The sequence below is a fragment of the Emys orbicularis genome, chromosome 14, assembly GCF_028017835.1.
Source record: "Emys orbicularis isolate rEmyOrb1 chromosome 14, rEmyOrb1.hap1, whole genome shotgun sequence".
Classification (NCBI taxonomy): Eukaryota; Metazoa; Chordata; order Testudines; family Emydidae; genus Emys; species Emys orbicularis.
Genome location: NC_088696.1, coordinates 30,762,510 through 30,776,769, shown reverse-complemented (window position 1 = coordinate 30,776,769; position 14,260 = coordinate 30,762,510). Strand labels below are relative to the sequence as shown.

General features: G+C 37.4%; 1 protein-coding gene across 1 annotated transcript in view; it reads right to left on the bottom strand.

Annotated features, from left to right (window-relative positions):
- FTO (FTO alpha-ketoglutarate dependent dioxygenase) overlaps positions 1–14,260 on the bottom strand; it is a 345,022-nt gene that overhangs the window by 252,034 nt on the left and 78,728 nt on the right. The window contains exon 4 of the mRNA XM_065416387.1: positions 6,870–7,013. Coding sequence (XP_065272459.1) covers positions 6,870–7,013 — 144 coding nt within the window. The remainder of the gene's footprint in view (positions 1–6,869; positions 7,014–14,260) is intronic.

Below are 14,260 nucleotides of genomic sequence, written 5' to 3'. Positions count from 1 at the left end.
CAGGAAACAGGAAGGAGGGGGGAGGAGTTGAGGAGGCTGAGTGAGAGTTACAGAGTGTGCAGTTACAGCTTGGTAAAGAGATTTTCACTGTAAATAAAGTTCTGTTCAAGTTTGTTAATACCTTGCCTGGGTGATACAACAACCTTGCTGCAATCCTGAAGGTTTCAACTGCTCAGTCACTGAGGCCAAACATCAACGAACTGACAGAACTGAAGCGTTGCCAGGTGTCTGGCAAACACTAAAAACTCTCCGGCAGGCGAAGAATTCTATAAAGTCGTATGACCGTTTTATTATTTCTAAGAAATTCAAAATAAAAAATACAATATAAAAGTTTTCTTTTCTGAACACCATCTTCAGTGACATTATTGGCCCGCTGGGAGGATTTGAGGACTGGCACTGGCCCTAAGGTAAATTGAGTTTGAGACCCCTGGTCTACCCCTTCACACACAGCTTCATCCCTGCATTTCAATAGTAGCGATACAAACATACAGGTAGCAAACTGTGGGGCTGTTGCAGCAATGTTAAGGGAATGACCCCACACAAGTTCAGTTTCCTCCCCACAAGAAATTATAGGCCAAAGAACCATCTTCTACTCCTTTCATCACCTTCATGGAGAAAAAAGTGGAATATAATAACTGGCCCTAATCAGGGAATATTTGCAGTATTTAAACCAAAAAAGTGTGTGTAAAGAAAACACAGAATGGATTAAAAGATTGAACTGAACAATGTGTCAGGGATTTGCCAAACTATATGATCAAAGTTTCATAACAACAAATACATTTCTGGGGCTAACAGTCTTAATAATCATGGGGGAAAAGAATTTAGATCAAACATGGGAGTCAAGAGAGCAAACAATAAAGTTAAAAAAACCATATTCAAGATGCTAAAGAGCAAAAAAGGTTCAAGTTAATATATGGAAGTACAGGCAGATTAACTGGCTCAAAATAGTTTAATGAGCCACTACATACATGTGGAAATGTTTCCATTAAAGGAATATCTCCAACCACAGCCCACCCCCGCAACGTGTGTGCCTAAATTCTGGTTAATGAAAATAATTTTTGATGCTCCTTGAACTATAATTTGTTCAGGAAAAAAAGACACCATCGAGTTCATCTTCAAGCTGCTTTAAACCCCTAACCTTCAAGCAACATTTGATCTATGGGAAACAGCTGTGGAAAAGTAAATCTTCCCCCTTTGAAAAAGTCCAGAGTGTATTTTTGTTAAGTACGTTTTGAAGTCATGGTAGGAAAATTAGTGAAAATTGTAAATCTATTTGCAAATCTGGTCGTGTCTAACTCTAAGTTTAGGGGAAAGATTCCAATTTAATAGTAAGACCATGACAACCCTAGTTAAGCATGCTCTCGACCACAGCAGCTGGGGCTCTTCGCTCACCTCCACGTGCTGTGGATTTATTACATGCACCTAACACGTTTCATATTAGACACCCCTTGACTGTGTACTTGAGACAGCAGTGTTCAGTATGTGTTTCCTCTACAGACCAATATATTATTCTAAATTGAGCTAAACTGTTTCCGTTTCATAAGTGCTATAAAGTTCAGATTCCAGTTATCAGGCAGCAGGTTTGCAGTCCCTCTGCAGGGCTATTTTTCATGTGAGAAATAAAACAAAGATTATAAAAAAAAAAGGTAATGCCATATTAAAGCTAATTTTTCCCCCCTTAAATCAAAAGTTCTTTTTGATATTGTGATAGCTTATCTTAAAATAGACAAATTTGAACACCTGATGTTTGGCATATAATATAGAGTTCAAGACATGACTCAATATAGCAGCATATTTCAACTGAAGACAAGAGCTGAGAAAGCAAGTGTAATGCTAACCTTAGATATTGCATTTTTAAACACAATTCTTCTCAAAGTAACAAAGAATCATATCATAGAAGCGCCTGTGAGCAGGACACCCTTTTTTTTTTTTTGAAGGGCAAAAAAATTCATCCACTTTTTCCTGTTCTTTGAAACACTATTTAAAAAAAAATACAATTTACAATACTATGTCTCTCAAAAATAAATGCAGAGGTTTATGGAAACAGCACATTTGGATTGAATTTATTTTGTGCCAAAAAGGGCACGACCAAAGTACATAACTGTCCAACAAAAACCTTATAATTAAGGAGTCTCTATTTCTAGGCTAATGGCGGTTGTATAAATTATAGTGTTGACGTAGCCATCTGTCAGCTTTTATTAATAATAAAAATAATTTGTATTTTGAGAACTTATCATTAAAAATGTCAGTATTTATCAAATGTTCACACAATCGTATTGATGAAGAGATTGTGCTACTTCCTGTACATACATAAGCAAAGGAAACAGAGTATCTCAGATACCGCTGTGCAATAACTGTTGATCAATGCTGGCTTTTAAATGATTAACAGCACACTGAATCGGACATCTTTTCTCATAACACTCATGTAAAGTAAACATATTATTTTACAAATGGAAAAACTGAGGCACAGAGAGGTGAAGCGACTTACCACCATCACATGAGTCAAAGACAGAGTCAGGAAGAGTACCCAGAAGTCCTGACTGTCATTCCCCCTATTGTAACCATTAAACATGCTGCCCCCACCCTACATCAGCATCTACTAGCTGATTCCCAAAGTGACACTGGTACAAGTCCGGACGGTACAAATTCCAGATGGATCAAACAGCATGTTCCCTAACTGTTTCCATTGTTTTTGCAACCATGATGGAGGAGGTACCAAAGGTAACTGAGAAGAAGATGAGACTCTGGAATGCGTGAAATGCCGAAATACAGGATAAATTAATTAATATTTGGTCATTTGCGATCATGATACCTCTTATATAATGTTCCCATATTTTTAAATCTCCAAATATATTGAATCACACCTTATGTCATCCCACACATGTATCTACTCTTAAAATAGTGTGCTTGCAAACCAACAACATGAAGAAGATATAAAACAACCCAATGCTAATATAGGTCCCTTAATTACACGTTACTACAGGGGTAGGAAACCTATGGCACGCGTGCCAAAGGCGTCATGCGAGCTGATTTTCAGTGGCACTCACACTGCCTGGGTCCTGGCCACCGGTCCGGGGGGCTCTGCATTTTAATTTAATTTTAAATGAAGCTTCTTAAACATTAAAAACCTTATTTACTTTACATACAACAATAGTTTAGTTATATATTATAGACTTATAGAAAGAGCCCTTCTAAAAACATTAAAATGTATTACTGGCACACGAAACCTTAAATTAGAGTGAATAAATGAAGACTCGGCACACCACTTCTGAAAGGTTGCCGACCCCTGGGTTACTATCAGCTATCTTAAGTCACTCATTTCAACTAATAAAATAGATATGATTTAGTCAGAAAGTTTCATTTCTAGGATGGACCCTTCTATACTATTACTGCTGTTAAATTCAAATAATAGATGTTTCTGTTAATCCTGCTAAAAGGTAACGTTAAATGATTTAGAAACCTAGAAGAGAATATCTAACACCTGCTCTACAGAGTCCCAAACAGTAGTTTTCTATGAAGAATTAATAGGAAAGAGTGATTTATACACCATAACTGGAAAAATGTTTAATATGTCCTCTGTTTCCACCTAAACATGATCAGGATGTTGTTAGGTGTTAAATAAAATAAAATTTTTGACCCGTCCTTTATATAGCACTTCCAGCAGTGCCTGAGCTACAGTATATAAAGTTAACTCCTATCAGGGGAATAAGGAATGTCCTTACCATTTGAAAGTTTAGCCAGCTATGAATTACAGTACTAGAATAAACAGTACTAAAATCACCGATGATGAACATCCATTCCACAATTTGTCTTCTGAATCAGCTGGTCAACAAGGCTGATTAGGCACAAACTTTACAGTAAATAAGAATTAGATGAATCTGTCCATCTTATGTTAGAACAGCTATTGCACAAAGATGGATTACAAACTCTTACAAAGGGAATTAACTGTCACATAACCTTCACTTTGAGTTTAAAAAAATCTCTCTCTCTCCAGACTGCCAGCCCACATCCTAATGAAAGAAGAAAAGTCAGACGCATCTTCTGTATCACAGTATTCCAGGATTTCACACAATTCCGTATCTTAATCTGTGAGATGCTCAAGTCTGAAAGTGTTTAAAAGCACAATGGCCACACTCTGCTTTTAGTTACACATATGCCACACTGTTAACCCCAGTGGGGTTGTACAGGTGTAACTCAGAGCAGAACAAGGTACAAGATATTAGCAGGCACTCTGAAAAAAATTCATTCGTGGTAACTAAGTTGTTCAGTTTCACCTGATAGACAATGGGGAAAAGCGAAAAGGAAAGCTACCCCAATAAGTAAGCAGGTAGGAGGAGCTGTTTTGTGGAAGTACCTTGGGCCCTCTACTCGGGCCTCTGCTTTGTGGAAGTACCTTGGGCCTCTACATTTGCTAAACAACCAGTGGGGCCCCTGGATGATCGAGATACAAAAGGAGCGCTTAAAGACGATAAAGTCATTGTGAAGAAACTAAATGGATTCTTTGCTTTAGTCTTCACGGCTGAGGATGTTAGGGAGATTCCCAAACCTGAGCCAGCTTTTGTAGGTGACAAATCTGAGGAACTTTCACAGATTGAAGTGTCACTAGAGGAGGTTTTGGAATTAATTGATAAACTTAACATTAACAAGTCACCGGGACCAGAGGGCATTCACCCAAGAGTTCTAAAAGAACTCAAATATGAAGTTGCGGAATTATTAACTATGGTTTGTAACCTGTCCTTTAAATCGGCTTCTGTACCCAATGACTGGAAGATAGCTAATGTAACGCCAATATTTAAAAAGGGCTCTAGAGGTGATACCGGCAATTACAGACCAGTAAGTCTAACGTCAGTACCGGGCAAATTAGTTGAAACAATAGTAAAGATTTAAATTATCAGACACACAGAAGAACATAAATTGTTGGTCAAAAGTCAACATGGTTTCTGTAAAGGGAAATTGTGTCTTACTAATCTATTAGAGTTCTTTGAAGGGGTCAACAAACATGTGGACAAGGGGGATCCAGTGGACATAGTATACTTAGATTTCCAGAAAGCCTTTGACAAGGTCCCTCACCAAAGGCTCTTATGTAAATTAAGTTGTCATGGGATAAAAGGGAAGGTCCTTTCATGGATTGAGAACTGGTTAAAAGACCGGGAACAAAGGGTAGGAATAAATGTTAAATTCTCAGAATGGAGAGGGGTAACTAGTGGTGTTCCCCAAGGGTCAGTCCTAGGACCAATCCTATTCAACTTAATCATAAATGATCTGGAGAAAGAGGTAAAAAGTGAGGTGACAAAGTTTGCAGACGATACTAAACTGCTCAAGATAGTTAAGACCAAAGCAGACTGTGAAGAACTTCAAAAAGATCTCACAAAACTAAGTGATTGGGCAACAAAATGGCAAATGAAATTTAATGTGGATAAATGTAAAGTAATGCACATTGGAAAAAATAACCCCAACTGTACATACAATATGAAGGGGGCTAATTTAGCTACAACGAATCAGGAAAAAGATCTTGGAGTCATCGTTGATAGTTCTCTGAAGACGTCCACGCAGTGTGCAGAGGCAGTCAAAAAAGCAAACAGGATGTTAGGAATCATTAAAAAGGGGATAGAGAATAAGACGGAGAATATATTATTGCCCTTATATAAATCGATGGTACGCCCACATCTTGAATACTGCATACAGATGTGGTCTCCTCATCTCAAAAAAGATATACTGTCACTAGAAAAGGTTCAGAGAAGAGAAACTAAAATGATTAGGGGTTTGGAACGGGTCCCATATGAGGAGAGATTAAAGAGGCTAGGACTTTTCAGCTTGGAAAAGAGGAGACTAAGGCGGGATATGATAGAGGTATATAAAATCATGAGTGATATGGAGAAAGTGGATAAGGAAAAGTTATTTACTTATTCCCATAATACAAGAACTAGGGGCCACCAAATGAAATTAATGGGCAGCGGTTTAAAACAAATAAAAGGAAGTTCTTCTTCATACAGCGCACAGTCAACTTGTGGAACTCCTTGCCTGAGAAGGTTGTGAAGGCTAGGACTATATCAGCGTTTAAAAGAGAACTGGATAAATTCATGGAGGTTAAGTCCATTAATGGCTATTAGCCAGGATGGGTAAGGAATGGTGTCCCTAGACTCAGAGGGTGTCAGAGGGTGGAGATGGATGGCAGGACAGAGATCACTTGATCATTACCTGTTAGGTTCACTCCCTCTGGTGCACCTGGCATTGGCCACTGTTGATAGACAGGATACTGGGCTAGTACTAAGAAAATCTCATCCTGAGCCAAGGAGTCAGAAATATCAAAGACAACAGCAATATACACAACTTGTTTTTATAGCTATATATATGGAAATTTTAAAAACAAATGAAATACACGTACAGTCCATCTTCACCCAAAACTGCACAGTCGGGGAGATTTTGTAATAAGACAATGAAGTAGATGGCTATTGTTCCCTAGGACAATTGTGTCTTGAAAGGAGGAAGAGGACGCTTCAATTAAAAATAAGGAATAAACATCTCAACTTCTCATACCGGTAGTTTATCCTGTAAAGTACAAGCGGAAGAAATTTTCCTATTGTGCTGAAGCTAACCTCAATTGCAATCTGAGCATCAGATAGGGAAAGGCTTAACAGGTAAACTTCACTGTGCACCACTAACAAGGAAGAAAACAAGAAAAATATGAAGAAAACAGTCTCCAAAGACCAAAAAACCCACAAAGTAATGACACATTCTGGCCAGATCCTCAGCTGTTGTAAGTCACCCCCATCCCACTGACATCAATGGAGCTATGATAATTTACTCCAGTTGATGGTCTGCCCTCTATTTTCAATAAACATTTGCATTCCTAAGCCTTTGAAAATTACCCAGCATAAAATAGCAGTCTCCTGGGTGAAGGGGTATTGCCAGTCCAGGTGTCTTTATGTCCCATGCTACCTTCAGGCCTACGTGCCAATCAGCTGGGTCTCTCCCTTCCACATCCTGTTCATTAACTTTGTCACTTGCAGAACCTAAAAAAGAAAAAGAAAAGAGAAATAAAAATAAAGAAAAAGGCAAAGAAATGAGGCAGGATTAGAACCACACAATACAAAGAAGAATTTAGTAGAGCAAACCCAAATATGTTAGGTATGGTCATAAGCCACTGAACCTAATTTTCCATTGCCCTGCACCTCATGGAGTCACTGATGTCAATGTAAAGTGAGTATAAAGTGGGTGTAAAACACTACTAACCCAAAATGTATACAGGAGGCACAGGATGATGGAGAATCAGGACAATAAAGTCTGGCACCACATCTAAAATTCCCTACAGTTCTGGGATGTTTGGATCTGGGGTTTTGGTTTTGTTGTTTTTTTTAAAATACAGATTATTAAAACTATAGTAATATGCTTACCAATATTAGAGCGGAACAATGATACCACATATGTAAGAAGAAAGAAATTCTAAGATACTTTGAGCCAAGGATTTCAAAGCACTTTAAAAACAATTAAACTTGTTTACATGTTATTAGTTCTAATTTTACCAAAGCATAAACTAAGGTTCAGTGAAGTTCAAGTGACTTCTATAAAGCCACACAGAAAATCAGCAGAGTTGAAGAGATAATCCTGGAATCCTATCTTGCATCCTCTTCTCACATTATTAGACTACTCAAACATGTTAGAGAGGGCAACAGTCAATGAAGATTCTGTACAATCTTATCTTCATGTGGTTGTCTTATCATTAAACAACATGAATGTGATAAACTAGGAGAAAAAATAATGCAATGAAAAAATATTTGGAGCTCAATCTCTCAACTAGAACTATTTTCAGAGGCTGAGTACAATGCTGTATTAAGTGAAAGTTACAGTCTGCATTTATAATAAGGTATGTGGAAACTATGGTGTAACAGTTTAATGGCTGATGTAACAGTGCATTTTGTCAGGGGGAGGACGAAGCTATTAATGAGCAACTGGTACTCAACTACCATCAATGGCTAGTAATAATCAACAATTGTATGTTGCCTAATTTTTAAAGAATCAATAATTAACGATTGGTTGAATATATCTATTTCACTGCCATGACAAATACACATTAATGTCCTAATTTTTGTAGACTTTAAGCTTAATTATTTTTAGAACATAAATACTAGAAAAAAGATTTATAACTTTCATTATTCTACACACACTTACAGAGTAGTGTTGACCTCATGCCTTCAGAATATTCAAGTCATTCATCACATGTGGCTACTACAGTGTTTACTTAGTTGGGGGAAGGCATAATAGTTAATAAAATTCTAATAATTTTCCAGATGATTTAAATTTTGCTTAAATTCTGGAACCAGGAAGAAAAAAAAGTAAATATCCCAGAGCCCAAACCTGATGACTTTGTTTACTCAGGCAAAACTCCTATTATAAGATCAGCCCCACAATAGTGCCCCTCACTATTGTTCTTCTCATCCTGCTAAAGCTTTGTCTCAGGATCAGTGCACAGCTCTAGGCTGTTCCATCAAGGAGCACACAAATGAGAAAACAACAGCTAGCAAATACTCTGAGAAAAATCAATACTAAAGTCTTTCAGGGGCTTTCATATTTTCTGCCCTGTTCAGATAAATCGTAACTTAATTTAAGAAAAAATGCTTTCTGAAAACTGCAAATAGGATGGCTTTCAAGGCATTTTTAATGCAATACATCATGGATATTATAAAAAGAGGTAACCTTTGTGGGTTAACTCTGTCTGTTATGCTGCTTTCCCATTCACTTTGGCAGCAGCACTGTTCAAAATATGGCACCAATAAAATATAGAACTACAATCAGAGACAGCAATTTCAATCAAAGTTTCCTGGGGTCTCCTCATAAATCCAGCACCTTTGGAATGTGCTCGTTAAAATGACTTAGTTTTTTGCAGTTTGATAAAATTTTTATTGCTTAAGTACAGAGTTCAAATGTAAGCTCACAGACTCCCTTTCCCTATGTTCCCAATGAATGCACCTAATAATTATCTGCAGCAGTTGAAACTTATTACTCTTACCATGTTATTCTGGAAACAAATGGAAGCAAGCTGCTACTTGCTTCTGTCAGTTATGCCAAAGTGATTTTAAAACAAGGCTTCTCATCATTTGTGGCATATCCCTACATTAGCTGGCAAAACTTATATGTAGGGAGAAGTTATAATAAAATCCTATTGTAACCTCAAGCAGCAATGAGGCTATATATTTGTTTAGACAAGTATAGTTCCGGTTTAAGTTAAAACATTTGGATGTTTCAAGTTCTACAACTAAACTATAGGTATTGTAATCATATGGGTCTTTCATATACATAGCACCTTTAATACAAATAGACCTTAAAGAGATTTGTTTACTTTGGAACAAACTATACAGAAATTGCCAAATTTAGCAGTACTTAATAAAAACAAAGCAAAACTCCCATTGATCTGCTCAATAAAGGACTGCAGAATCTGGCCCTCGGGTATTAGTTTGCTCACATCCAAAATGAAATGCTGCCACTATGTAACAAGCTTACAGCAACACTCCTCAACGGTTTGGACGTACAGTACCTACCCAACCGTAATTAAAGAGGAAGTTGTGATAGAGAGAACATAGTAACTGAAGTAGAATTTGGCCAGAACACCAGGCTTGATGTCCCAGTCTGGTATTTCAGAGGTATTCTAAATCCCAAAATCTTGAACCTGCCTGTCACAGCTTGCCCAGAGCAAGGCAGTTCATGCAAGGAGCTCCTTCCTAGTCCTTCAACAGTTAATTAAAGTTCGACTCAAATATTGGCCACCTGAATCTTTGAACCTCAGAACAAAATAACCAGTTTGTCACATTGCTTCAGGTGAAGGTACAGAGGATGGCTAAGCGCTGATCAGGACCTGGGGTTCTGGATTAGGACCAAGGGAACTCCCCTCCTGTCCAGCTTCACCCTGCACTCCTCCACAGAAGAAGCAGGCAAGCCTTCTTATCGCTCTTGTTGGGTCCTGATTGGCTACTGCCCCTTCCCAGCCCTTCTAGACTCTGGAGGACCATGTCTTATTGCTTCTGTCAATACCACAGACTGAATGTTAGACAGTGCTTGGAAATCTGAACTCATGGGCCCTCTGACACTTTTTTTTCAGGTGGGGTGTGTCAGGGTGGCAACATCCCAAGCAGGAGACAGAGAAGGCCAGACACATTACATCACACTGTCCTTATGATTTTGGGCCACGCCTGGACCCAGAACAATGAAGGGCTTGTTTTTCTAGATCTAGTTTAGTTATTGGCCCACCATGGAGGAAGTCTTGCAAAGACAGCTGACTTTGAGAGGTTTCTTTGTCATTTTGGGCCAAACAGAACAGTTTGAGAGATTTTAACACTTTCAACCCCAAGTGCTCCCTGTTTTAACCTTGAATTGGAATGCCTAACCTAATCCTAAATTGAATCCTAAATCAAACCCTAATGCCATGTCTCATTTCTTGTAAGAAGTATCATTGCCAACCTATGCAGAAAAACAAACTGGGTAATATTTGGTTTTGCTGTTGACCCCAACTGACAGCTCTCATACAAAGGCAGAACAAAGCATTATGCTTGACAGAATTATTTATTTCAGTTTTTAAGCTGTGCCCAGCCAGAGATTTGGGCACTTGTACATTGTTTCATGAAACATACAAAGTTTAATCAATTACCAAAATATAAAATCCCTCCCTGTTCCACCCAAGCTGAGACTCCACTATCACCCACTATTACCCAATCAGTTCACTTTCCCACAAAAAGCCCAGGAGAAAAGATTTGCTTTGCAATATGAATTAAAGGTCAACAAATCTAGCCCCTGCAGGACCAATGCCAATGGTGACGTCCAGAATAGAGGACCTTTCTTAAAAATAAAAGATGCCCCACCAGCAGCCCTCCCCCACTCAAAGGTACTCAGGAATCAAACCATATTGCACACGTTAAATTGGACTCAGAAATCAACTGGAAGCCGTGACAGATCATGCAACACTCTGAATGAGAAGCCCCATTCAACAGGTGGGTAGTTTTAATCTTCACTATCTGAAGTTTCAGTGGTTGTGGTAAAGGATAGCCCCATATACAGCATATTACAATAATCCAATCTGGACGTCACAAAACACATATTTCTGTGGTTTGCACCCTGGCCAAAAACTCTTTATAGTTCAAGATTCTTTATAGCTCAACTCATCTAACTTGGACTCTGACTTCCACCACAGGCGCTCTAACCATCTTTTTAAAAAATGATTCTCTAAAAACAATATACCGGTATTAACAAGGATGTCATTTAAATTTTCAATTCCAACTGGGATTTATATATACAAAATTCAAGGGATTTCCTGAAACTGCATTCTTATCAATTTGTCCCTTCAACAGAAGTCGCAATTTTCTCCCAACAGTTAGTGTCTGAACATATCAGGCACAAAAGCACTACCAAAAATAATAATAATAAAAAAAAAATTGGGGAAGTTCTTTCATCTCTAAATTGATGTGGGAGAGAAATCTTATTGATATAAACAGTGATGCTGATGAGAAAAACAGACCGACAGCTTTAATTCACATAAAGATTTAATATTAACATTATGAAGAGCTGCTATTAACTTAACTTTTCACAAGTATATCATTGTTATAGACAGTTATTAACTTGTTGAAAAGTACTCAACAATTGCCCTAAACCTACCTGAGAAAATTACCTCTAGCTGGTTAATGTCTACGAGTAATGACCAACTTCTAGCAATTATTGCATAATTATACAATTCACACACAGAAATGAGCATGTAGCTACATATTCAGTGCCAGGCAGTGAGGAAATATTTTTACATGTGGCATTTCTTTCCACAGTCAGTATCTAGAACATATTACTGATGTTAGAAACCACTGACGATAACTGCTTTTATGTTGTACAAATAAATTATTCAGTGTCCATTAAATAGCAAATAGAGGAGATTACTGGTCAATTATAAATCTTTAGGATCATTCCAATTGTTAATTATTATTAACCACTGAGGAAATGGTCAATGTTGCATCTCAGTTTCTTTCCCCACTATTGTAGAAATGATGGGGCAGTTATTAAGTTTAGCAAAGGGATGTTTCTTTTAAAAACATGAAAAACACAAATTTGACTTTATGAAAGTAAAAAATAATGGTTCCTTCAAAATTAGTCTTTACTGCAGTTAATCATCGGTTTTGTTAAACTGTTAAACATTAACCTGTCAGCTAACAGATCCAGCCGTTTATTACTCTAAGAGATTTACACAGCAAGCAGCTCTTATAGGGCAACAAGCCAAACAAAATACAGTAAAGTATACAGAAGAAAACTGTTTCTTCAACCTCTAAACCAGCCTGTGAAAATCCCACGTAAGTGAAAGACAGTGAATTAGGGTCATTGCATGATTTTCCATGAGAAAAGGGTTAGACTCCTTGGGCTAGAGGACCAATGTGGGCCTAAAGGAAAAATCTCCTTGCAACGCACACTCTTTTCTTGGGTTGTTTGTTTAACTACAATTATTTCAGGCAGGTCCATAATGAATTAGGGATATACAGCCCTTATTGGGGGGAGGGATAGCTCAGTGGTTTGAGCATTAGCCTGCTAAACACAGGGTTGTGAGCTCAATCCTTGAGGGGGCCACTTAGGGATCTGGGGCAAAATTGGTCCTGCTAGTGAAGGCAGGGGGCTGGACTCGATGACCTTTTGGGGTCCCTTCCAGCTTTATGAGATAGGTATATCTCCTTATATTATATATTATATTATATTATATTATATTATATTATATTATATTATTGTGCCTCTATTTTGGAAAGCCACACCAACTTTTCTACAGAGCCAAAGGAAAATGAGTAAGTCTTGTTCATTATATTAATGGTCCCATGTGATGGGAGCTCAGGATAGCATCTTTTTGGTAGACTCAACACTATACTCCTGGTATAGAGTTGGTTGAAACTCAGAATTCCTGTTTCACAGGAAATTCCAAACATTCTAAAAAAATCCATTCCAATTTATAAATTTCCTGTTGAATAGGAATTCCAGAAAAAAATACTTTGAAAAATTGAAAATTTTGTTTTGAATTTGACAGTTTTTTATTTTTATATTATTTTAATATAATTTATATTATTTTGAATGTAAAATTAGTTTTATATTAAATTATATTATTCTTCAATTTGTTAACAATTGCTACTCCAATTAGCTGAGTAAAATATTTTGTTGTTGTTATGAAACTGTTAGACCTGTTGAACAAGAAAATAAGATAAGCACTCAATATTAACTGAAGTAGCAGCTATTTTTAATATCCTTGTGTTAGCCTGGAATTATTTTTCTAGGATATTAAAAGCAGCTGCTACTCTCATTAATACTGATCAAAGCATCAAACTATTTCATTATAACATCAAACAAGAGATACTTTGAATAAGAAAATAAGATAGTATAGTAGAGCATTTTAATTAGAGTAGCAGATGTTTTAATAATTTTTAAAATGAAATATAAAAATAAAGTTTATTAAAATATAAAATAAAATAAATACAGTTATATTATATACCTTTAAAGCATTACACACAAATTTAAATTTCATTTAAAATAAAAAGCCAGGTGAGCCAGGCAGCCCAGGGAGCTGGGCAGCGGACTCCCTGCCTCTCAGGGCAACCCCCTGGTGAGCAGCCAGGAGCCTGGAAGTCCTGGCTTGGCAGCAGCCTGCCAGCTGGTCTGCTGAGGAGCTGGGATCCTGGGGTAGCATCAGAAACCTGCCTAGTTCCGGTTAGAATTTCAACAAATTCAATAAGTTCCGGTGGAATGTTTCAATTCTGTTGAATCAGCATTTTCTGGTGGAAAACTGTTCCATCAGAAAACTTCCAAACAGCTCTACTTTGTTAGATGTAGCTTTCACTCTTTTAGTAAATACACACCAAACACTAGCCGGGACAATCAGGCTTGTAATCAGTAAAATGAGAATTGGTTTTAAATACCAATAAGGAATACTGACATACAGTGGGGCAGCTTCTGTTTAGGAGATTGAGAATGGGAATACAGTCAGGAGATGTCGTCTATTGAAGAACCTTCCACTGACTTACTGTGTGACCCTCATCATATTACTTCTTCACCTCTCAGTACTTCAGTTACCACATCTGTACAATAGAGATGGTAATACTTGCCAACTACAGCAAATTGCTGAAATCTACAAATGAAAAGTGCTATAGAATTGTGAAGTATTGTCTTATTAATATTGATAGACTTATCAAAAATTTTCACGGCTCACAACTGCCAGCAGTTGAAAACTATAACTAGGAAAATTACAGAAACAGTTCTTTTA